Genomic DNA, 25482 nt, shown 5'->3' with positions numbered 1-25482 from the left:
GGTCAGAACTCATATTGTGCTACACGACAGCAATAAACTTCATCAGGGCTCTGTTAAGTCTCATGGGAGCCTCGCATGCAGATAAACAGTCAAGAACACTCACATAGAAAAGTGCATGCAGGAGAAAGTATGTTCTCCTTCACATTGAGTTTTTGTATACAGTTACTTTTCAAGCAGTCAAGTTGCAATTACACAGTAAATTCGTTTTTTTAAATTGAAAATCTCTCATGCCAAAATGTGAAGCTATATATTTTCAGTATCATCATTAAAATACAAATGCATTTTGTGTAATAATTTGCATTCATGTCAATAAAAAAGGAAATTCTATGAATATCAGGCACCAATTCAAGCCCTTTTGTTTAACAGTCAGAGTTGGACTGATTATATAAATAATATTTCTTAAGTTGAGGTCTGTATTTTAAAAGCTTTCGGACAAACCTCAAAGTACAGTCGGGTTTAGGATATAACTTATGTATCACCATTTGAGGAAAGCTAACAGGGAGTGCTTGACATGTTCAAGGATGAGCATGCAAAAGGTAGCGTAATTTAGCCCTTTGTTAGAAAAAAAAAGAAAATAGAGAGGGGACAAATAACAGGGATCAATGCAAACAAAGAAGCTTGTCTTAATTCTAAAAAAGTAATGAGAGGAAGAGGGAGAAAGCTAAAATAATGAAAACAAAAAAAATGTTTCATTCATTTCAAACACCCCCATAGTTAACTCTACAGTTGTTGTTCTTCCCTCATCAGAAATCTATGGATACTGACCGCTGTACTGCCTTTTCGTGGCGTGAAAGCCGGTGGCTGGTGGTGGGAACTTCTTCCAGGTCATCGTCCAGGTCACATCCATTGTCTGCCTCTTGTGAGTAGCTGTGCTTCATGACCAAGATGCTCCTGCGGTTTGCCGTGGCCGGCAGCAATGGCCGCACTGCCATGGGCGGCTGTGGAAGGTCGGTGAGCAGGGTGGCCGCAGCTCCGTCACGACCGTTCAAGTTTCCGCGGCTTCCTCGTCCACTCAGTGACAGCTGGGATAAGTGGGCGGAGCCGGGGTTGGAGGTGGACCCACAGTGGTGATCGTGGACGCAGCGGGAGGAGGCACGGCGAAGGGCGTGGTAGTTCTCAAAGTCTTCCGCCAGGTCTACTAAGTCTGCTGATGCTGCTGCGGCTGTGGTGGCACTCCGTAATGTACACAGCTCATAGTGAGGTGGCTCAAACACCTCCTGGAACATGGTGGGGTCAAAGTCCTCACGCCGCAGGATGTACTTTTTACGTGGCTGCTTGATCTGGACTATGACGGAGACGATGAGGAGGATGAGGACGATGCAACAGGTGACACCGATGATGGTCCCGTTTGTGTTGTTCAGGTTGTCGAGGATGTTGGCTTTTCTTTTCTCTGTAGAGTTTGAGAGAGAGAGCAGGGCAGAGACAGAACATATGAGAATATAACCTACATGGCCCTATAGCTTAAAAAATCACTTGGACAAAACGAATTATATTTCAATTTGTAATTAACAGATTCCCAACTGCATTCCCAGTTATTAACCATTAGTTTTTCATTGGTTACCAACTGAAACTAGGCACGGTAGGCCTGTCATTTTTCTGCAATTTTAAGAAGTGTGTATGGGGCTCTAGTAAGAGAAATACTCTGTATACAAAGAATTTAGATGATGGGATCTTTTTTCCTTTTCAAAACCAAAAATGAAAGAGTTCAATGAGATGATTAAACTGTGTGTCTCTCAGTTCTAATGTAAGGAATGGCTGTGTTAGGGGTTATAGATTGTGTTGCTGTTCACCAAACCCATGGGCTAGTGATCATCCTGAAAAGCTTTTCCTGGTTAAGTTAAAAGTAAAACCTACAGTTTGAAAAGGCCACCATTTCAGCAAGTAACCTCTGTTTGGCTTAATCAAGTAATGGATTATTCTTTCAAGACAAGTCTGCTGAAACAGCTAGAGACCTTTTCTAACAATTCAGAGATCTAACTTTAGCTTATTTAGCTCATGCATAAGAGTCGAAGCTTCACAGGTAGAGCACCAGCAACTAATAAACATCATGAAGACGTCCTTTAGCAACAGCTCATAGAAACAGAAACCATAGCTCACATGTAAAGATATCTCCTGACAATCCAAACCTGTCATGTCCAAGGTTGAGGCTGTGACTTTTATGATGCATCAAACAGAACAGAAAGGTTGTATAAATCACAGCTGTGCTCTCTTTATCACACAGGAAACTACACAGAGGAGCACAAACTAACAGAGACAGTGTAAGGACTTGTAAGGACACGTGGGGGTAATCTGTGGGGAGACGTGTGACATTTAAATACTGGATGAACTTGTAGCACGGCGCACTGAGCTTCAGTGACAGTAAATGGATACATTCAGAGGCGTAAAGCAGGAAGGAATAAAACCTGACATTTTACCACTAATGAGGACAAAGTGCGCACTGTGGTGGACCTACGCATTACTTGAGCAGAGTAAACCGCTGAGCAATATGGCCGCCTCCTTGCTGAGTTCTACACAATTTAAAACTCAGAAAGGTATCTTAGTCTCTATGAGGAATTGGCTGTGCAGGATTTACTTAATTGATGCTATTTGTCATTGGCTCGGCTTAAGGAGAGAGAGTTGCAGTATATACAGAATACACAGACATCTTCTCTGTACAACTTTTGTCTTTGATTCAAAGACATGAGGGGAACGATGAGGCTGCAGAAAAATAAATTGAGATGTTATAAAAGCCGAGACAGAGTTTATGTTTGGACAAGAACACATCTCTGCCATACATAAATGATAATCAGAAATACTACCTTTAATGAGGTGGGAGTTTGAAATGCTTGAAGGCTCAGGGGATCTGCAGTATAGATCACATCTTATATGTATTGGAATACAGTGATGGGTTGTAAAGGTCAAGGACCAGACCATGTATTAATTGGAAATATATAGTAGTGCAGTGAAAAACTAGCCCATCCTCAGTCTTCAGATATTGGAACAGAATCATTGACTTGGATGCTGCAAAAAGGGAAATCTCAAATCAGAGGTGCAGATTAGCGAGCTGCCAGCATTATCTCACACACATAAAGATTTTACTTGGGGCGTGCAACCCAGTTACATTAACATCATTTTAGCAATTAAAATGTTTGTCTCTGTCCAAGAGAATTATGCCATTCAATATAATTTTAAATAGTGGACAATCTCGCTTCACTTTAACCCTTCTGTACCAGTTTATTCTGCATATGCAAGAGCAGCCTGCTGACGATTGCACATTGTGCCAGTACTGTACAAAGGTGTAGATCCAGTAGCTTTAAAATTCTGTGTGGAGAAAAAGAATCTTATAGTGTCACACACTGAGGAAGTTCACAGAACCTCACTCAGCTTGAGCTCCCTTCAAGGAACAAAAACAAAGACATGAGAGCAGTTCTTGTACATCAACCTGGTCCCAGATGAATTGAGTCAATGAAGAATCTCACCAAGCCAGTTTAAGTTGTATAACTTGTACATCATGGTAATATATAAACCAGGATTACTGCTCTGTGGTTTATTTGGTTCTTCTATCAATGATGACGTGTAAGCTGACTTTTTAGAGTGGTCCATGTTTCATCCACTAACATGGAGGAGGGGAGGTTCCTGGCCTGTACTGCAGCCAGCCACAGATGGCGATCGAGAGGCTGTGGCTTCAGTATTGGGGAGTAGTCGCGTCGTCCATCTTTATTTTCAGCCTAAGGTTCAAACTCTAACGCTCTGACGCTGTCCATGGTGCTGAAACATTCAACACTACTACATGTCTCATCTCTGATACTTCTCACATGTAGTACACTATGAGTATGTAAATTCTCTGGTTTATAGATTGTGAATTTTAACAGGACAGTATCGACTGGCTGCTTTGCTTCACTCTTAATTTAAACACAAATATTATTTATGTGTCCTCCTTTCTCAGCTGCCATTTTCAAAGGTTTAAAATTTGTTTGGTAACTGTTGAGGCTGATAAGTGTCATGCGAAACATTTCAAACGTGACTTTTTGACTGTTGCACCATCTGGGTAGTGATAATGCTCTGCATATTGTCCTAATTGTCATTGTGCACACTTTTATGATCTCGAGATAGCAAGTGTAAGTATGGATGATTGATACACAGCAGAAGTATCTTCCTTTTCTCCAACCCTTACAACCACTGGTTCATGTGGGACAAAAGGGTCAAAGGAGCTGAAATGTAACATCTCACCTTTACACTGGTTCTCATCCCAGGGGTAGACACAGTTCTGCATGCCGTTACACACCAGTGTGTTGTTTATGCACATGTTGCTGTGACAGAAGAAGGCATCTGCATCACAAGGAGCTGGAAAAGAGGAAAGCAAATTAACATGAAAGCTTATTACATATTGGTTATTAATAGATAACAGAAATCTGTCATACCACCTTTGTTCACTTACATTATAATCCAAATCCATAGAAACATTTCGGTAAAGGGTTTAACTACTTTTTAGTGAATATCTCCTCATTATAAACAATAAATGAGAAGGACACTAGATGAATTTGAAGTACAGCTGTGGAGAAGTTCCAGTCTGCCAGATTTTGAAGAAATACATTTGAATGGAAATTACTCAAATCAGCCCTGTTCCCCATGAACCCATCTGTTCTTCATGAATTTTCATCCTCAAGCTCCTCTACAAACATTTGCAGAGGCAACTTGAGGGTGTGAATGAATTCCTTGGAAAATGTGTGTGTGATTGTGGCGTCTGCAGAGATTGCCATGACATTTCAGTATCATCTGCACACATAACAAACCCACAACAAATCCTTCCTATTTATGCGAGATGATGTTTATTTGTCCTCTGTGCGCAGCCCTTGTCGGCACATAACCAGGTAATAAACACGAGCATGTCCTCATACACACCATCCATCACGACACCTGCTTTTGCCATGAGACATAAAGCTGCCATTGTCTCCGCCTCTGTGAGTCACACATCAGCAGAACATGGTCGTAAAAATCAGAGTGATAATGTTTCAGGCTCCATCATCTTATAGCAACATAATAATTTAAACCCAAGGTGCCCTTTCCTCTCAGCAACCAATCAGATTAATGAATAAACCACCTGATTGGTCAATTCATTGCTTCCCCCTGTCAATCCCAATAGAGCGTGGTGAGCAAACCGTAGGCACAGCGTCATTTCTCCGGTAGAGACAGGTAGGATTATTACTTTCACAAAGGAGGTCGTGCTTTTGTCTAGATTTTTTATTTATTTAGCAGGATTATACAATAAATTCCACGATAATCAGTGGAAGGATGTGGTTTGGGGCCAGAGAAGAATCCGTTACATTTTAGTGCAGATCCGTATCAGGTGGCAGATCCAGGTATAATTTTGATCACTTTCTTTCATGCTGTGATTTTTAAGGGACTGGTATTATGCGTGTGAAATTTGGTGCAGATCCAAATAAAAATATAGACTGAAATGGGGTTTAGGTCGCCATCCTAGTTATGAGATTTATACAACTAATATTTAGTTGTACAGCAGCAGGACATTGATAACAATGGCAACAACATGATCTTATTGGATTCGTTGATTTGCCGAAATAATATGTTTAGTTGTTAGTTTAGTTTATCTTTAATGTTTTGAAATTGAGGCAAACCTTAAAATAGAAATTGTGTTTAGTGCTGTATTTGAGTAAATGTACTTAGCCAGGTTCCCCCACTGCAGAATAGTAAAGAATAAACCATGTACCATTGGCCTTGGGGGAAAGTACTTGTATGTGCAGGGGGAGAAGTAGTGAATATACCACCTCCAATTTGCACATATTCCAAGAGTTACCATTTTTGCCCCTGACATGAATGTAATGGATGGCTCTATCCTGCTGATAGTTGTTTGGAATTAGAGGAGATGTCCTCTCCCTTTTCACTCTCTCTCTCTCTTTCTCTCACTCTCTCTCTCTTTATCTTCTGCTCTCTCCTGCACAGCACTGGCACTGTGCACTAAAGCAGCTTGCCAGTGGTATGGCAGAGCTGGGGACTATCTGACAGTGTTACCACCGTGATGTATGGCTGTTTTCAGCCCAGCACTCATCCCAAGTGAATAATAACACACCAAATTAGAGTGACTTATCTCTATCTCCCTCTGTGTCCCATCCTGGGACTTTGCCAGAATTTCTTGGGCCATATTGGCTCTTGCTGTGCGTTCTGATACTCCTCTTCTCATTTTCTCCCCACTACCTCTGTTTTTTCACTGGATATGCCAAAAACTGCAACTTTTATTTGCTAACAACCACCAGAGGGAGCTCAGTTCTTCTCATTCTGCAGCTTTACATCCCCCTCTCTCCTCCGAACACCACAGGGTGAGACCCGATGTAACAAAGAGCGTGATCCACACTAATCTCCTGCAAAATTAATTTCAAGACTTTGTAATAAAAGTGCCCTTTTGCCCGCACAGAAACATTCACAGCCACTGCTGGCAGCATAAATTAACTCCTTAATGAGTGGCTGATGAAAATAGTCTGAGTGTCTCTGCAGAGGGGAGAGGAGGGGGGCTTCTGCAGTGAAGCGCTGGAAGCCTCACATGGTTGCAATGAATTTTTTCAACTCAAATTGTCATTATAGATTTGTTTCGTTTGTTTTTTTTTTTTTAGGTGTTTAGTAAGACTATTTCTACTCTGATTGTATCAATCTAGTTTTCATTTTGCAAGATATTTTTACCAGCACTGTAATCTCTCATTTCATCGACATGATATTCTTATTTTCTTGCCATCATTGTCCAAAATAATTAACAATGAATATGATTTATCATAAATACTGTGTTTTCCCTACTTTGCCTGCAAATGCTCCTTATTGGTGCTAAAAAAGATGAACCATATCTCCCTGGAACTGATGTCCCTTCATGTGTCACCAGTGAAATATACTGTAGATTAGATTTAAAGATTATTTGATTTGATTTTACAGCATAGCATGGACCAGCACCCGCTTATTTCTCAAATCTCGTCGTTCCATGTCCACACGCCCCAGAAGTGAATGAGCCTTTGCTGGTGCCTTTTATTTCCACCTTTAAATTAAACACCTTTTTACAACTGCCTCACAAAGGCAATTAATCATTAATATTAACATTAAGATTGTCTGCTAGTGTTACTTACTTACATATCCATCCATCCAGCCATCCATTATCTATAGCCTACCGCTTATCCAAGGTGGGATAGACCTTGGAAACATCTGATTCACCTTTTAAAAAAAATCTTTTTTCTTAAAGTATTTTGGCAACCCCCCATTTTTTTGAAATGTGCTCCATAAGTGAATTGACTGATATGACATATGCAAAATTCTGTTTGTACTCTGTTGAAGTGAAACCATTGCTATGCATGAGACCGTATGCAGTATAAAACACACCAAATTAAAACAGAGGGCCTTGTCAGAAAATTGATTGCGTTACATCTTCTGTTCACTAATAACTAGTGCAGAGTTTTCTTCTCCATCCCAACGCAACCGAGATAACAAGTGTGCAGAGATGATGTAATCTGATCTAAGACAGAGCAAAGATGCATACGTGAGCAGATATCAGCACACTGTGTTGTTCGCCAATGCTTTCATGCATACAATTAAGAAGCTTTACAAGAGACGAGAAGTGATGTGTGTATCGAAGCCAGGGCAAAATTTCCATCTGCAGCTCCGGAGACAGGTATCCGTCGATGATGCGTAACGATTCTGACAGCAGAGACGTCACACAAGCAAACACATCACCCGAGACATAATTGCTTCTCGGGTAAAGAAAGGTTTCGCTTTCTTATACCTCACATACATACATGTGTTTGTGAAAGTGACCTCAGAAATAAAGTGAGATCAGCAGGTGTGAACAGCGTGAATGATAAAAGTGGATGTTTGCATTCGGGAATGTTGCTCTTGCACTGTAGCGACTCTCTGGGAGTCAGCAGCTATGAATGGTTCTCTAAAAGCTGCTGGTCCCACTGGGAACCAGCAGCTGTGAAAAAATATAGAAAGGCTCAGGATCTACTGTGGCAGGGGAACACTTATTGTAAGAAGTGCCCTGTAAGCTGCAAATCCAGTTAGTGCACCTCTAACACAAAAACGCACACACACACACACACTCTCTCTCTCACACTGGGAGCGGTTCTACAATTTGCTTTTACTTGAGTGAGTGGAATTGTAGTAATTTCTTACGACGCTTTTGTGGTATTTCTCTTGCTTTTGTAGTACACATCATAGTTTTGGCCACACCTGCATCACATACCATGATATATATTGATAAGACAATCTTAACTCATGGTCTTCTTACTAGCCTTCAATAGCTTTCAAAAACATCTCTGGAACAGCAAACATTCAAACACACTATAATGATGACTAGTTCTCTGAGTGAATATCTGCTGATAAAATTGTTTCTCTCAAATTAATTTCGAAAAGATTATTTGAATGGCTTTGGTGCAATGAGTGGCTTTAAATCTTCCTATTACTGTTTGCAATAAAGTTTTACACACTCATAAATATCAGTCCAAAAATCACACCTGATTTTTCTCATCAAGACCCATGAATTTTGTAAAATGCCCCGTCTAACAATGTTAAGTAAAATCCTCAATCCACCACCTGATCCAGATCTGCACACTAATCTAATGAGCTTCCCTGGGTCATGCTTTAGGTTTTAAAGCCTGAAACTTATCACAGAGAAATTGAGGATCCATCTGTAAAATAATACATAAACATGTATAGATGGACGTACATGTGTCTCTGAAGATGTATAGTGATATTTACAAGGATCAGCCACAACACTCTGTTTTTTTTTCTTTCAAGTAACTTGTTTTAATGTTGTATCTGATCAGTCTATATGTAATCACATCTTGTCCTTTAATATAGCAAAAATACGAAATGTAATCGCGCGTAGTACACATATATATTTAGTTTCACTCGGATTTTCTCCAAACTAATCCAGCTGCATCCCTCCACATGTACCAATGCAAAGTACCGTGTTCTACTTTTTGCAGGATTCTTTAAGAAAAAAACGAACAAACAAAAAAAACTATCTGCCATGACAACGAGGTAAGCGCGCACACTAGACGGAGTTACTTGTGTCACGGTGTGTGCTTTCCGGAGCTCTCACACACCTGCTTCATTGACAGCTTTGACAGGTTTGGTGCAGTGCTGCTGAGCTGTGGTGGATGTTGCTCTAAAGGCTGAGGTCTGGCTGGGGGATCGCCTGAGTGACTTAGGCAGAGGCGTTGCCCCGGCAACAACACATCCTGGCTCCGCTTGGTGAAAAAAAAAGCCTTTCAAAGGGGACACTGACTCCGCAACCCAAACCACTCAGCTGCTGCTGCCACCCCTTCCATAGATAGTCACAAAACTATCATATCTTCACCCACAGACATGTTGTAGATATATACGACTGTGTGAGGAGCATCAACCAATCGTCCTTCAGGGTTTCGTGATTCCTTATTGGTGTGGCTGCACTTTGTGATGTTCAATAAATCCAATCGGCTGCGGCCTATGAAGGAAAAACAAACTGAACTCACTTCTAAATAACCATTCTAGGATTGTGACTTTATCGAAGATGCATTATTTCAGCTTCTCAACAACCATAATCCCAATGACGCGCTGTGGCATAAAGCATACGTAAAGCTTTCTGAGAGGAGGCATCAAGCATTGGGTCAGAATTTAACAGGGAATTCAGGGAATTCTTCTTTATTTTCAAGCTCCAAAAATGCACATGCAATGTTCAGTAGTGCAGTGTGTGTGTGTGTGTTTGTGGGTGTGTTCACTATGTTTTTGTATCTGGGGCATTTAGAAACTCTGAGTGACGCTGACATGATTTACAGGCCATACTCATAAGCCTCAGACCATCGCCATTCACCTCACTAGTACAAAGAATACCCTCTGCAACCCCTGTCAAAACTACACGCTCTATCACTGAGGAGCCAGTGAATGAGAGGACAGCTGTGTGTGTGTGTGTGTGTGTGTGTGTGTGTGTGTGTGTGAATTTTAATCTCTCCCAGGTGTTTGGCTCAAAGAAAAACAGGTAGATGTGAACATATTGTAGCTCATCCTAATATTCCTTTGTCTCAGTCTCTGTTTTTTCTCTCTTGATTTCTCTTTATCCCAATCTCTTCACCTTTTTTTAAAAACAAGGGAATAAACAGTGCACCTGTGGTTCTTCTGCAGTGGAGGTCCAATCCACCGTTAACGTCATGTTCACGATCACCCAGAGGCGATATTCATTATAATGGAAATCATGTCCCTTTGCTTTCCTGCTTGGTGTTTAAATGGTCATAAAACTGAATGGAAACCTCTGACAGCACAGTTTCAATGAACAGCATCTGATATAACTCAACATAATGTGGTCTCTGAGCCTCCATCCAGACCAGCCCTCTTTTAATCTGGCATCAACTTCCCTGTCATGGTGTCGTGAAGTGATTAACAAAGAGACTCAGATCATCCCAGTAGGTTGCAGTACGCGTCTTTATAATAAAGTGCTGGTATTTGCGAGTGCTGCCTTACGTTCTTGGTAGGTTGTGAAAAGGATGCGGAAGCGACTCTTGCGGCTGGCCTCGTCCGCCCACATGCGGATGACGCCCAACGTGGAAACCAGCATGATGTCGTTGGCCACCGTGGAGCAGTACTTGCTTTTGAGGTCTTCCACCGAACTGTGGTGAGACGGGGCGAGAAAGAACGGCAGTGTTTAGTATCAAATAGCGTCCACACGTGCTGTGCTTTTCAAAAGATGCACATTATTTAACAGGAAGTCAAAGCAGCCGTGGTGGTTATAAATATTTAAGTCCTGTTATCCAGTGATCACAAGTGAGTGTTGTGGAGCTCATATTTTGTTTTAAGCACACTGCAATTCACTGTTTCATTATATCCTTATCTCAACACACCAAATATTTTATCATTGATCATGATTTTAATATATGAGTCTCAAGTAGTTGCCTGTAAAGTTGTGTTCAAATTTAAATGGCATGGTAGTCTACATGCAAAAAAAGACATGAATCATAAAATATTTGTATTGAAAAGCTAAATCTGATTTGATCAACAAATTTCTTATTTGTTTCTGCTCCAGTTGATGGTATTGATCAAAAAAGGACACTAAAATACTGTCTTTAGCTTCTGTTCAGATTAAAAGCACATAATTTAAATTGTTATCTCAGGATAAAGAGTCGATTAAATGATGATGTGAGATAAGGGGCCCAAGACAGGGAGAATGAGTCTCTGTATGATTCATTAAAACTTCAGAAAGTCCCACCTGCCGCCATCGTACACTGCCACAAAGTTGCGCTTGCATTCGTTGGAATTTGCCATCTCATAGTCGAGGAAACGCAGGTAGATCTGTCCAGGAGGCAGAGAGGAAAGCAAACACAAGGAGGAGAAGAAGAGATTAATTGAGGGAAATTAAAGGATGTGACAACACAGTGGAAAGACATGAACAAAACGAAAGAGAGAGAAGAGAGGGATTTCAGCTCTTTCCCATTATGGCCTGTGCATCTCACTCATTAGGCCGGCGCCTGATATAGCAGCTCTTTAATGAAATAAGACTGACAGAGTGCAGCTTGTACAAAGTCATTACATTCGCATATCAAATGAGGACTCGTCTACAGACAGAGTCTATTAGCTTTGAACTCATTATCCATATTTGTTGAGATTAAACATTACACAAAAAAACTACACCCTCGTTAAACTTTACGTAGACTTGTGACATTTTTACCACATACGAGAGTAAATGGCGACGGACCCAAACAGCCCCCTTGCTTTTCACTTTGACCCTCACAACAGTGTCCCAGTTGTCTCTGCATCCTTGCTTGTCACTCATTCTTCAGGCTGAGATCACCCAATCACAGCAACGGTTCTGGTCGACTGGGCACAGCGCTCGCCATCATTACGGTTAATGAGCGGACCACTCCTGAAGTGTGACTGGGAAATGTGGTGCTTTAAATGCCCAAAGATAAGAGCCGCAGATGGAGCACGATAATGGACGGCACACAAGTTGATGTTGTTTATTATTCTCATGCTAATAAAACTATATTTTATGTGCTATGAAATGTTTTCTTGTTTAATTGTTTTTTTCATACACATATTTGTGTATTTTGAGAAGGAACTAGTACATTTACCACATTCAAAATGGAAATAATTGGATCAAGTTCAAAATGTTAAATTTTAATTAAAGGTTTTGACACTTTATATTTGCTAGGGGAAATTAAATGTGTTTTAGAAAACACCTCAATAGCTGAGATATTTACTCTACACACAAACACACACTCACACACACACACACACACTAAACAGAAACAATTATTGACAAAGCTGTACATGCCATGATTGGGTTTAATTTGAGCATTAGAGTAGAGTTATTTATCTGTATTATTGTGAATAATACAGCTTGTAATGGTCAAGATAGTCTGAACATTGGGCCAAATTCTTCATTACATCACCAAACTCGTATCTGTTGTCATGATTATGTAATTTATCATATTCGTAAACCTGTCTCGCTGTGGATTATTTTAAGGGTCAGAATATCTGATGGCGAGATGCTTTGCCAAGTTAGATGTCTTCCCTCACTTGGTTTTCTCAAGTTTCAAACATCTCTTCCATGCTTTGTCGTGTATTAGGATTTAGGGAAAAGTAGCTGTTGTGAGTGAATGATGTTTAAAAATGGCTGCCCTCCATGTGGCACATGACCAAAGAAGTTAATGTGAAATTATAAAGGTCATAAATCAAGGTTAAGGTTGTGGTTCGGTGCTCTCCACCAAATTTGTCTCCATTTGTTTTAAAGTTCAAGAAGCAAATAATTGGAAAAAAGTACAAATGATTATGTTAATTAGGACACTTGGCCCCGTCATTCCATTGAAGCCAAATTAGACATGGAGTTTTGTACCAAGAAAGCATTAAATGCAGTAGTCTGTAACCCATAAAAGTGAATTTACTCAAGGGAGACTAATTACAAATAGAAAAACATTGTTGATAAAACACTCCGTTTTTAATAGACTTCATTTGGTGCTAATGGCTGATAAAAGTAATGAAATGACCTTCATTACTAAGCACAATCGCCCATCATGACCATCATAACTGAATGTAGAGGGAATCATGAAGTGGGAGGTGTACAGACATTCATGGTCCACTGAGTATGAATCATACTGACATTTTGTTTTTATAATTTCGTGCCGACATCAGGTCAAAACAGCCTATTCTGTAAAATATCTCACAAAATGGAACAATCAGTGACTTTTTGTACATTCATGGTACAATTATGACGATAATTACATAACTGATCCCTTTACTGATTATCAGGTCAACATTTAATACTGTGCCCTAAAAACGAAACCAATCATCTCAATTGTCCCCTGGTGGCTGGCTGCAGTATAGGTTATCCATGTTATGAATAGGGCATGAAGAATAAAGTAAAAGTACACGTTAGACGATGTTTTCTCACGGATTGTTTCTGTCATTTGAAGGGAGTTCTTGTCGCGCTGGTTTGTTCATGTTTATTTTTTCGGTAAGTCTGGTTTTATTTGGGTATTTAATGCTTTGTATCAGCGGGACCTCGATACTGCGCAGACTTTGGCAACAAACACTCAACATGGCAGTGCTCGTATCCCAAATATTTCATCTTCATTTCTGGATCGTGAGAAGAAGTGAAGTGCTAATAGTTGCAGGCTATAACACAAAGTAAAAGGAGCATTTTCAATTATCGGTACTTCGGCAGAGTAACACTGATAAAAGAAAAAAGCCTTTCCATCATGTTGCCAACTACATGCACCCTTTTGTGCTGTAAAATCACATCCTTATTAATAACCACAATTTTTCATCCATGATATCTCTGCTCAACTTTTCCATTCACTAAAGCAACATCCTAAACACGTGCCTGGGTTGGTGTTAAAGAAACTGTCCGTGAGTTAGAGCAACAAAAATAAAAGCTTTTGATGTATTTTTTTTTTTTTTTTTTTTACAGCTTCAATTGATGAAGTCCTCTAACTGACCAGTGATGAAGAAAAATCAGATGGCATCTCAAAGCCAAATGACGGCAATGGATCAGATAGATACAATCACCAATTTATAAGGCGAGAGATTGGTCACAGCAGGAAAATCGCCCGTTTCGTCATTGATTCCGCAGCGCCCAATAATGGCACAGAATCCATCACTGACTGCTGGAGAATATGTTCTCACTGTTCTCTTTTAAAAGCATCTGCGCTTGTTCATTACAGTCAGAATGAATGTCCATATTTGGCCATTATCATCGGGAAAGAGAAGCAGGGGGTGTCAGGCGGTGCGGTGCAGGTGTGGTGGGGAAAAAAAAGAGGCTGTTATAAGTTAAAATGAGGGAGTGAAAAAATATTCTTCTCCAGCTAACAACTGTCAGCTGGACAGCTGTCTCGGACAGCTGTCTAAACGGGCAAGAGGAGGAATACTACTAGAAAAACAGAGTGTAGTTGACAAGAGGTGTAATTATGAAAAACTTAGAATCCAATTATATTTGTTGAAGCATCAATTATGTCTTTATCTTCCTTGATGTATTCACTAGTTAAATTTCAAAGGGTAAATTGCTGCATGTTGTTTTTTGCATTACTTATTGACTACCAGTAAATCTACTTTTCTTTCTTTCTGAGACATGCATCTGTAAAGCTGTTATCAAAATGACACATGGAAATGTAAAGCAGTCACATTATAGCATTAAAATTGGTGCAGTGCTGTCACTTCTGGCAACCACACATGGTCATTATTGCTTACTTGCAGGTACACCTTTCACTCAGTCCTCAACTCTCATGCCACCCCTTCTCTGCCATCTGCCACCTCAGCCCTTAACTCCCTCTCTATACATTCAGATCTTCAATAAAATGCATTATTAAGTATATCTTTCCCATTTTACCTCCTCCTCTGTCCCACTCTCCTCGTCTCTCCCTCTCTGGAGCGCTCCGGTGCAGTCTAATTAGAGCCTCCGGTATAGGATGTCATTATCTCTCTGCTGTTTCTGGCACACTGGGTACAGTGCAGCACTGTATCAGCATCGGGAAATGAAAGTCTTGCCCTGCATGCATGCACACACAGTGATGGAGAGATGGTGGTGGTGGTGGTGGTGGGGGGGGGGGGGTATCATGTGCATCTCCTTCACTGCAGTAACATGTGAGCATAAATGTCTTAGACAGAGAGAAGAAGTGAGGAGCCAGAGGAGACAAAGGGAGATTCTGTAAGTTTTATATATTTTACGTGTAACTGGGTGTGAGCGGTGGTGACGGGGGTATGAGAGCTCCGGGCCTCTGTGTAATAGATAAAAAATATATTTGCTGCCTTGTCCATCAGTGTCAATGACTGTCAGCCTTTGCCCCATGACTCGCCTTGTGAGACGCTCCTGCAAGGCGAAATATGACACTGATTCAGACCAGGTAAAATACATCATCACCCTGCTGGGCTCAGTCACTCTTTTGCTCTTTCATGCACACACCTGGCCTCGGCTTCACATGTGGATTCATGAATGTGCCACAAAACTGACTTATGGACCCCTTTGGCACAGAGGCATCAATGTATTGGCTGACTTGTGCACTTTACTTCTACTGGGCTCAGACAGCAGGAGTTTCAGGCTGATTTAATCCTCATCAGAGGAGGAATTTGGTCTGGAACCTTGGTCGGTACTGATGTTCGGCCCAGTTTGACGGGTTACAGAACCATTCTTAAACCACCTTTAACTGCCTGCAGAATCATCTGGGCCACCCCGATAATCATCAAACATGTTTGATATTTAGAATTTAAAATCAGGATGATTATGTCAATATTTTCTAAGCGGAACCACTTCAGCCAATGAGAGAGACAATAGTGAGGCTACACTTTTTGATGCTTGAGTATCAGGCTTCAACCCAACTGAACAGCTAATGCTACACAAATTGAGGGGCATTAAAATTGTGTCGTCCTGTCCAAAGTCAGCCTTGTTGCTCGGCGACAGCAGGAAGTGACGGACAAGCTGGTGACACATCTGCACAATCCTCTGAAGCTGACAGAGTGCTACGGGCTAATGTGCTTCTGGTGACAGATATTATAACATTGAAAGATAAAATCTTACAAGAAGACGAGATAAAACCCAGGTTCACCAAGACTTTCAGAACATATTCTTAGTGTGTAATATTTTCTAATCTTGTATTGTGGGTGTGTTTACATTTATAGTGAAGAATATCTGTGAAATCTCTCCTTATGTTTGGAATGCAACTTGATTTCAAAATTGTTGTGAGCCCAGCCTCAAAGGGACTGGGGAATCCGTGCAGCATTTTTGGGGTCAATAATTTATGTGGATATTACCTGTTCAATGTTACACCTATTGTGCCGCTCCACATGATCGCTAATGATAATGGTTGTAGGTGAGTGATGCAGTCGTACAGTTCCTGTGGCCTTGGAGCTTAAAGCAGCTGAATCTAAAGGACATTTCTGAATAATAAAAGGTGAAATAGACCTTTTATTCCAAGGGCTTCAGCAGGAAATATGCAACCCAAGAATATTCCAGATAAGAGCAACTGCCATGGCCATGAATCACAGTCCCTCCAACATTATCAGCTGGTCATATCATAAACCAGTGTGTGTGTGTGTACACTAAAAGAGCGTGCAGCACAATATGAAAAACCAGCATGAAAACGTACTGAGAACCTAATAAATGTTTTCATCTGGGACAGAACACAGTTCAACAGCTTTACTAATGTGTAATGTATGAGTTTAAAAAGATCTCCGTGGTGGCCCCAAACAGGAAAGGATAACATCTTGTAGAATTAACAGGCGCTGAATTAGTGAAACAAATAGTGACACGGTTAAGCTGCACAGCTTTATCTCATACTTGGGGGTAATGGCAAAATGCATACAGTTTGGTGAAGCTGAACTCAGTACGCAGAGCCCTGAACTGGAGAATCCGTTGTCGTGGCTGCGCCCATTGACGTGAACATGCTGTTGTTGTGATTGTCAGTTTATCCATTTTATATATAAATATTGAACATCTCACATGTCCAAAACACACCAAATTTTAGGTTATGAACAATACACATGCTAAATGTGAAAGTACGGATGAATGGTTATTGAGATATGCTTTCCAAAAACATGGGGGCTACTTCCTTCAGAGGACCATGGGCAAATTGAAATGAGACGGTCTGACTGTCAGACCACAGAGGATTCCATGACCAGCTTGTTCCGTGCTTACTGCTGGCACCCCTTGGTTTTTTAATATGTACCGTTAGCTGTTTGGTTGAATTGAAGCCTGATACTCAAACATCGGACATCTTGTCCCTTGCCTTGTCCGAGAAGGATCCAGCCATTGAAGCTTTCATTTCTCTGCGATGGAAGAAGCATTCGTCGGCTACATTTGTCAGAGCCTTCGAAATGGGACAGCCTAGTCGTGCTGAAATGAAGCAATCGGCCTTCAAATGCAGCTTCTAAATGATGCAGCCCTTGAAACGAGACACGTCTACAGATTTCTGGAGATATTCACACATATGCTAAAAATATAGTAACAGGTCTATTATACCTCCCCATTTACAGTCACAGTATCATAAATGTGGCCAAATCTTTTAAATCCTCAGTTAACAGCTTCATAATACTTCCTGTCCTTGAAAGAATTCTTTCAAGGTAGAAGTCAAAGTAAAAATGTGGTCTTATTTTGTTCAATTAAATGCACCCAGAAGAGGGCTAACAGCATTTAACGGCTGGATTTACTGCAGCCAAGTACTGGACTGTGTGTGCACGTATATGATGGAGTCGTACAGTATAGACTCATGGAAAGTTATGGCATTTATAAAGTTGCCTTTTCCTGCTCTGCTGCTCTACCCTTGGGAGACTTTTAATCCTGCAGAGTTAATGCAGCACAGGTACTTCTGGTAGATAAGGAAGAGTGTCTAATATGTATAAGATGTAGGGAAGGTGTGTGTGTGTGTGGGTGTGTGCGTGTGCGTGTATGTGTGTGCATGCATGTCTGTATTTGTATATGCATGCAGGGCAGCATGGTGAACACTGGCAGAGAAAACAAATACGGGCGGATGAAGGCCTTAGGGTCAAACTGCATGGCAACACTATTTCATCAGTGCAGCCTCCCTCTCTGCCTGGTCTACAACCACTCCCTCTCCTCTCTCTCTCCCTCTATCTCTCTCCTCCTTCCATCCCTCCATTCCTCTTGGCAACAGCTTGCTGATTAAAAAAATGGACCTGACTCCAAATAAACCCTTCTGCCTATCTGTCTGACCCTAGCAGGGGAACAAGTCTCCCCACAGCCACGAAGGCTCACATTGGGATCCTGCTGACAGCTACAGACAAACCCACATGCAATATCAAAGCTTCCTGATGCAACCCGTGATCTCACCGCATGTGTGGATGGATGCAGGACGGAAACCGCAAATTAATGAGGAAAAAAAACACCCATCCTCCGTATAAGCTGAAGAGACGCACAGGGTTTGTCAAACAAACAAAAGTCTTGCAGCATTTGTGTTCCTTGTTGATTTGCTTTCTGACGTAACTGCTGTCATCAACCCAGCTTGATGGGAGCACACAATTTCATTTTGTTTTATTTTATTTGACATTTCAACGTCTGCCTTTAAATCAAATACACAGTCGGATGCGAGCGGAGCTTATGTCACTAACCTTGGAGCGTGGCGGAGCACGGATGTACCATTTGCAGTCGACGGCCTCGGCAGCGCCAGCCTTCCCGTCTCTGGTGATCTGATGAGACTCAACGATACCCTCTGGACCAACCATGTCATACTGACAGGCTGAAACAAACACAGATGCAGAAACACACACTGTCTAACAAATATGACACACACACAATATACTGTATGTATAACTGGAGGAAACAGTGTACAGCCTTTTTTGAGATGAAAAGTGTGCTGAGAAAGAGAGTGAATGTAGAAGACAAAGAGAAAGGAAGAAACAGAGACAGAAAGAGAGAGAGAGAAGGAGTATACCTACAGGGCAGAGGTGGAGGAACTCCCAAGTCTGCAAAGTCCGGATCTGAGGAGAGAGGAGAGGAGGGGTTATTCATTTTTAATACATGATTACAAAATCCGGATCTTCCACAGCGACAAAAACAACCAGGTGTAACATCGTGCTGAGGAACTTCCCACAAAGAGCTGCTCTTCCTCCTGAAGTATTTTGGGAACCTTGAATACCTTGCTACTGTCTCCTCTCTGGTGTCGCCCAAACATAAGCTGTTGCACAAACCATCTGTCATGCCCACAAGTCGAAAACTTGCTCACAGGACACAGGCTCTTGAGAGTGAGATTCTTTGTTTCAGGCTTGTGACGGATGATTGTTAAACTTTGTGAAGACTGCAGATTTCCCCAAATTCTCCCTATTAGTGTAAAAGTGGGTTTTTTTCAAACTAAAACATAGAATAGTTCTTTTGCTATTTGTAAAACTAATTAAGAGAATGAGAATCCGCACTCCACTAAAAACATATAAAATGACCCTCATTAGAGCCACAGTGGAGTCGACCAAATTTAATGGCAATTAAGACTTTACACGCAAATTTGGAGGACCAAGGTCAGGCTTTAATACTGCAGATGTTCTCTTGGGGTTGGATTCAACGTGGTAATCAGTAAAATTTTCAGCTGCGTGTCGGAGCAACTTTGACAGTGATATGGTTTAATTGGGGTCAGTAGATTGAAGCCATATTTTGAGGACCCAGAAGCTGTAAAAATCACTGGTATGAATCAAAACCGTGTAAACCAGCTGAACACAGTTGTGGAGGAATCTTAAATCAAAGATGAAGGCATGAGTCCTGACAGTAAAATCAATGTCACGATGACTTGCTGATTAACAGTACTCATGATACTCTTAAGTCACATTTAGAATACAAAATGGCAATATCAGATTTCGATAGCTTGCCAGGGGTGGCACGCCCCCCCCCCCCCAAAAATCACGTGGTCATTTTTCTATCACTCATAGGTATGTCATGTCAATGATTTTACCGTGTGGGTCGATTAATGTTGGAGTTGACGCACTACTTCTAGTTTGTGAGCTAGAGATGGGGAGGGGGGCGTTGGTAGGTTGACCTCAGGTGTTTCCACTAAAAACCCACAAGAGAATCACATGCATGTAAGGACGGCAAGAAAGGAAAGGTTTTAGATGGAAGGTTGTGCAATTTAGTGTGCGTTTCTCAAAATCACCACTGCAATAATTGTTTTGGACGGCCACATGGGAGTAAGTACTCACCCAATAAGTTACATCTTTGTTCTGTTTTACAGCATCAGAACAAACAGAACTCAAGCTTAACAGAGATTAATGAAAGAACAAAAACATCAAAACGTCCTTTACAAAGGTTTCAGAGACTTTTAGTAGACGGCTGGGGACTATGGATCTAATCCTCAACCAAACACAAAAAAATAAAGTCTAACAAAGCGGAGCTAAGTTCGCGTGTGAATAGGATAAGGGGGGAGTGTAAAGTTTTGAAAGTCAGCTTGAAGCAAGAAAGTCTTAAAGCAGTCGTTCTGTATAATATTGCAATAAATTACATCAACAAGCGCGGCCTGTCTGAGGTGTGTTTCCTCTGCTCGCTTGTGCAGCATCACAGTCTCCTCTTACATCTCCAGAGATTCACTATCACTCCAAAGACGACAGAAAATTACTCTTGAACTATCTAAGCTGCTCTTTCACGTCACCATTTACGTACATGTGCTTCGTAGGGACGCTTGTGCGTGTCTGAGCTCCAGCTGAATTTAAAAACCAACTTTGAAACGGAGGAAGATGCAAGAAGAATTCACCTCAACAGAGACAAGGAAACTGTTTTATTGTTATGAGCACTGACATACTTATCAAAAACTTACTTCAAATATTTCAGCCACATTTTTCAACACGACAATAGGAAAGAAAAAAATGAAAACCAACTAAGTCGTCACAGGATAATTGTACTTTGACTAATTTCTGTCCATTATAATAGCATCACATGTCACCTTGTCACTAATGCTATGACGAACAGTATTGTCTTTGAAATAATAAAAACTCCATTTGGCTTCCATGTGACTCCAACCTACAGCCACAGAGCGGTTGTGCTTTAAAAGATATGCCATTATCAAGAGCTACGGGGATGAATTCATTGGAGGACAGACCCTGAGGAAATAGGAAACACAGAAAAGGCCTTGCATTAAATCTGATTGTTCCTCACCAAATCGAGACATGGCTACCGCTGACTGAGCTCAGTGTGGAAAATGAGCTCTGATTGCACAGCGTGAACCCCTTGCCTATATGTCACTGTTTTTCTTTTCTTTTTTTCTGTGTGTATGCCCTAATTCTCCCGTCTAGACACGAGTCAGAGCTTCGCTGTGCGCGCAATGGACATGAGGGGAAAATCCCATGTACCTGGCTATGCTGTGTGAACATCAGATAAAGAAAAAAAAGATGAATGAAACGGTGGTTGAGGGGGATGAGGGAGGAAGGCGTATTCAGTGTGTTTGATGATGACATTCTCTGGATAAAATCCTATAATCAGAGCAGAAAGATTCTTGGCCTGATTTCAGTTGTGTTGTCGTGGGGCTTCAGAGGAGATGAACCTCCGCGTACAGTGAAGAGAAAACTACCTGTGACAAATCGAGCCGGGCTGCAGAAAAACCCCTCTATCCTCAGTGCTGTCAACACCAAGCAGTTCGCAATAAAACATTCATGTGAACTCAGAAACAGCGTAGACGTGCTTATAGTCGACTCAAGAGCTTCTCCAGAGGCTTTTGCTACGTTTCCCTCCTGATTCACTGTTGCTTTCAACTAAGACCCAAATGATCCAATCGATAAAGTGCTGAATGTCATCTCATTTATAAAAGCAAGTGGCTCCTCCGGTCTTTTTAGAAAGTAATGCATTGTTCAAACAAATTTACCCTCTCTGCCTCTCTAAACCTTTATTAAACGGTCCTGATGAGAGCAAAAAAACTACAACAAATGCTCAAACAAGCAAGCCGAGCCAGTAGTTGGAGATAAAGTCTACATAGGCGATCGGTCAAGTACCAGCAACGACAACTGTGAGCATGCTCAGTGCAGTCAAGGAATGCTGGTAATGGTGCAGTGATGCTAAATTTAACAGCAGCAAAGTGCACAAACCAATTCTGCTCCTCAGATCCTCTGCTTTCGTACCGGTTAGCTGTTACAAAGCGCCGGACTGAAACCTTTAGTTTCTGTGCTCCGAGCTGAATTGTTGAAATCTTTAAACACAACTATTGTGTTTTTATCTGCCACTGTTTTTATCCAATATCATTGACTATTATTTCTTCTATTTATTGTACTGTTTCATTTTTTTTAATTGTTATTATGGCTGATCTTTTTTTAAATCTGCAAATTGTGTTGGTATAGGCTCGTCAGTCTGTTGTGCTTTAGAAAATACAGTGTGATTGATTGATCTGTCCAAAGCTTAGTTGAACATTAAGATTGTTTTTGTTTAATCTTTGGGCAGAACCCGGCTCGCTTCTCACACATCTTTGCATTTCGTATTTGATCCATGTCTTTGAATGTTGCCTTTGTCGGGATGTTAACGTGTGTGTCATGGGCAGTTAGGCAGGGGGGAAGCAGTCAGGCACAAGGGATGAGAAAATCCAAGTGGAAGACACTTAATGAAACAGTGACCTTCAGGTTATCTGTGCTGGTTGCATCAGAGATTTATTATTTGGCTTTGGCATCTTTTAACCCATCTCGCTCACAAGGCCAAGCAACCTCCGAGAAATAGATGCACGTATCTCTGCAGGCACACACGTACAAACACACACACACACCTTTTCATAAAGGCTATTATTAACATTGCAACAAAGGTCCCACTAAGAGGCTGCTCTGCCTGTAAATGCCTCTCGTGCGACCCTTGACCTTTTTAGTCTCGGGCTCCTGAATTTCAATCAGGCGGACTCCATCCCATCTGCCATCAATCACCCTCCTCTCCCTCTATGCCCTCCTTGATTAATCGATTCAATCAATTACATGGATTGATAAAATGATTGATGAACTGTATAAAGTGCATATACTCTTTCCACAGCAGGTGATTTCACCCTGTTATGAAGCCGGTTGCATCAGTCCAGTCACACCGCGTCATCTTTGATTACAGAGTCACGATTCAAAAGGATCCACTCCACTGAATAACAACGATCACGCAAAGTACCCACCACAAACGTAAACACGTATAGAAATGTAACCACTGCTGTATGTGCTGATGTGGAATGTGTGTGTCCTGTGTTTTCATTGTGTACTGCAGCTTCTTTGTGGTGCCTGCGTGCCTTCTCTCCGTTGCATTGTGTACTTTGCCAGAGCGAGTTGAATTCAGAGCACATCCACACATGGCCACACCCTCTCCTCTCTTCATAAAGCCCTACTAAGAGTGTAATCTTCTGGGGCTTACTGTATTTACCCTGCATGTGCAACATAGAAAATGCTCGCTGTAAAGTAAGAGACAGACTTTAAGCTCCCCACCATCAGCGGTGTTCATGCACATATGGAGCCGCTTGAGGAGCATCATTCTCCAAAACATAATCCTGATACAAAAGTGGAAAAAACTATGTACGCTCACACAAATATAGATTATCTATACACTTTAATATTGAAGCTTTGAGATTCACAGCGAGAGAATACAATTCAGACAAGTTTGGTGAAAATGTCCAGAGAAGCAAACACAAGCAGCTTTTAAGTGCCGGCTCAAATTTGACTCATCACACTGCTTCAAAAACTCGTTCATAAAACCAGCGGTGGTGATTCAGTTTGGCAGACAGACACAAAAATAATCATAACGAATAAATAGTAAAAAAAACCAAGATCAGATGATAAGTAAGAGCTAATTAGCTTGGTTTAGATGTGTTGCTGGAAATGTATTGAGGACACATGCACACACTGTAACCTGCTGTAATAACTGCACCGTCACATTCAGACCTGGTATTAACATTCAGGTTATCTGATCACCAGTGGAAACCTCTGAGTAGAGGTGTCAACACCCCCAAAATTGAGGATGAAAACATATTTCCATCATAAGAACCTGTTCTAACTGGAGGTTTAAATTTTGCACTCGACATGCTTGGGGAAATTATTTGCTATGATAAGTTATTTTTGTTATTTCTGGACACAAATATACAATTTAGTGTTGTTATCATCTCTTTTTGTCCAAAACAATGTCTGATAACAATTTACCATTTACTTAAAACCATTCAGCTCATTACTCCATTTACAGCAGTGAATATTTATATACATGAACAATGCATATACAATTACATAGAAATATACATGTAAAAAACAAGAACAATTTTGATTTGGTGTCACACTCAACCATTCTAAATCGTACTTTTTAACATTATTTTTTAATGTTCATTTAGTGAGCATCAGCTATTGGGGAAAGATTTTTTTAAAATAAACATCCCTAGTAAAATCTCATAAAAATTTCAGTGTCGAGCTGCACACAGCACATTGATTTTCTCAGCCTCTCTTAACTATCCTCTTTCACACATACAAACACATTGACAATGAACCCCTCTGTCATAGTCAGGCTTGCTAATAACAAAACAACTTGGTCTTTGCTGACACAAATGATGTACACGTTTATTTGCATATAGAGCGAGGAAGTGAGATCCGATCACAAGTGGTCATAGGAGACGGATGTGGAGACGCATTCTAATGTCAGGTGTGAACTGACGTACTTAGAGCTGTCCCCTCGTGATTGGATCAGTTGAGATGGAGGTTAACACCGGGTCTGAAAAGGGCCTGAGTAATGTATCGCTCTTTAAAATTCAAACACAGCACTGTTTTATTAATGAGACTCAACACAGCTCATTAGGAATTGAACGTTAGGCTTCACTGCCACATCCCGTCAGTATGAGCTGAGAGCCAGAGTATGTAAAGCAGCATATGAATAAAGCTCATGGTAATCTTTATGTGGCAACACTCCAGGAAGCAAATAACACCAGCATGCTGAGTGCACACACACACACACACACACACACACAAATAACCCCCCTACACAAAAAACTAAATTTATCAGTGGCCTTGTTTCTTCTCCGCTGCTCGGCAGTGACATTTAAATAAGCATCTGATTAATAATCTCCGTTAAAGTGGTTGATCAAGCTAATGAATGGCTGCCATTAATCACACCGGGCCCAGCTGTGGAAGGAGTCTGAGAGACAGGCAGCGAAAGAGATGGACAGAAGGGTAGAGAAGAGAAAGATTTTTCTCAGTTTGATGACTTCCAGCCATTTCAATCACAGCGAAAGAACAATTCTGGTAGAGGTGATTGTCACTGTCATACTCTCAGAGTTTTTTATTGACTGTGTATCCGTGGCTTTCGATCAAGCCGTTAACCCGGCTTCCAGCTCCCAAAACAAACATACACATTACATAGTGGACTATTCAAAAAAACATTGCCTGAGAACAAAAAGGCCATTGTGAAAATCCTTTTTGATCAAACGGTGCTGTAAGAGATTAGCCATAGCTAATACCCGCTTGCCGGTGCTTTGTTGACCCCGCGGATGACAGCACGGCTCCACAGGATAGTGCCTGAGAAAAGAGGCGACCACAGGATCTGCCAAGGACTGATAGGATTCACCACACCCTGCATGGGTGTCA

The 25482-nt window shown here is 41.2% G+C and overlaps 1 protein-coding gene across 4 annotated transcripts in view; it reads right to left on the bottom strand.

Annotated features, from left to right (window-relative positions):
• Positions 1–25482, bottom strand: part of neto1l (neuropilin (NRP) and tolloid (TLL)-like 1, like) — a 63873-nt gene that overhangs the window by 3876 nt on the left and 34515 nt on the right. For all 4 annotated transcript variants that reach the window (XM_069512057.1, XM_020087379.2, XM_020087377.2 and 1 more), the window contains 6 exons: positions 18883–18924; positions 18556–18683; positions 11210–11292; positions 10468–10613; positions 4210–4323; positions 766–1390 (listed from right to left, as the gene is read on the bottom strand). In XM_069512057.1, coding sequence (XP_069368158.1) covers positions 766–1390; positions 4210–4323; positions 10468–10613; positions 11210–11292; positions 18556–18683; positions 18883–18924 — 1138 coding nt within the window. The remainder of the gene's footprint in view (positions 1–765; positions 1391–4209; positions 4324–10467; positions 10614–11209; positions 11293–18555; positions 18684–18882; positions 18925–25482) is intronic.

Source organism: Paralichthys olivaceus, chromosome 17, assembly GCF_024713975.1.
Source record: "Paralichthys olivaceus isolate ysfri-2021 chromosome 17, ASM2471397v2, whole genome shotgun sequence".
Taxonomy (NCBI): Eukaryota; Metazoa; Chordata; class Actinopteri; order Pleuronectiformes; family Paralichthyidae; genus Paralichthys; species Paralichthys olivaceus.
This window is presented reverse-complemented; position numbering and strand designations above follow the sequence as displayed.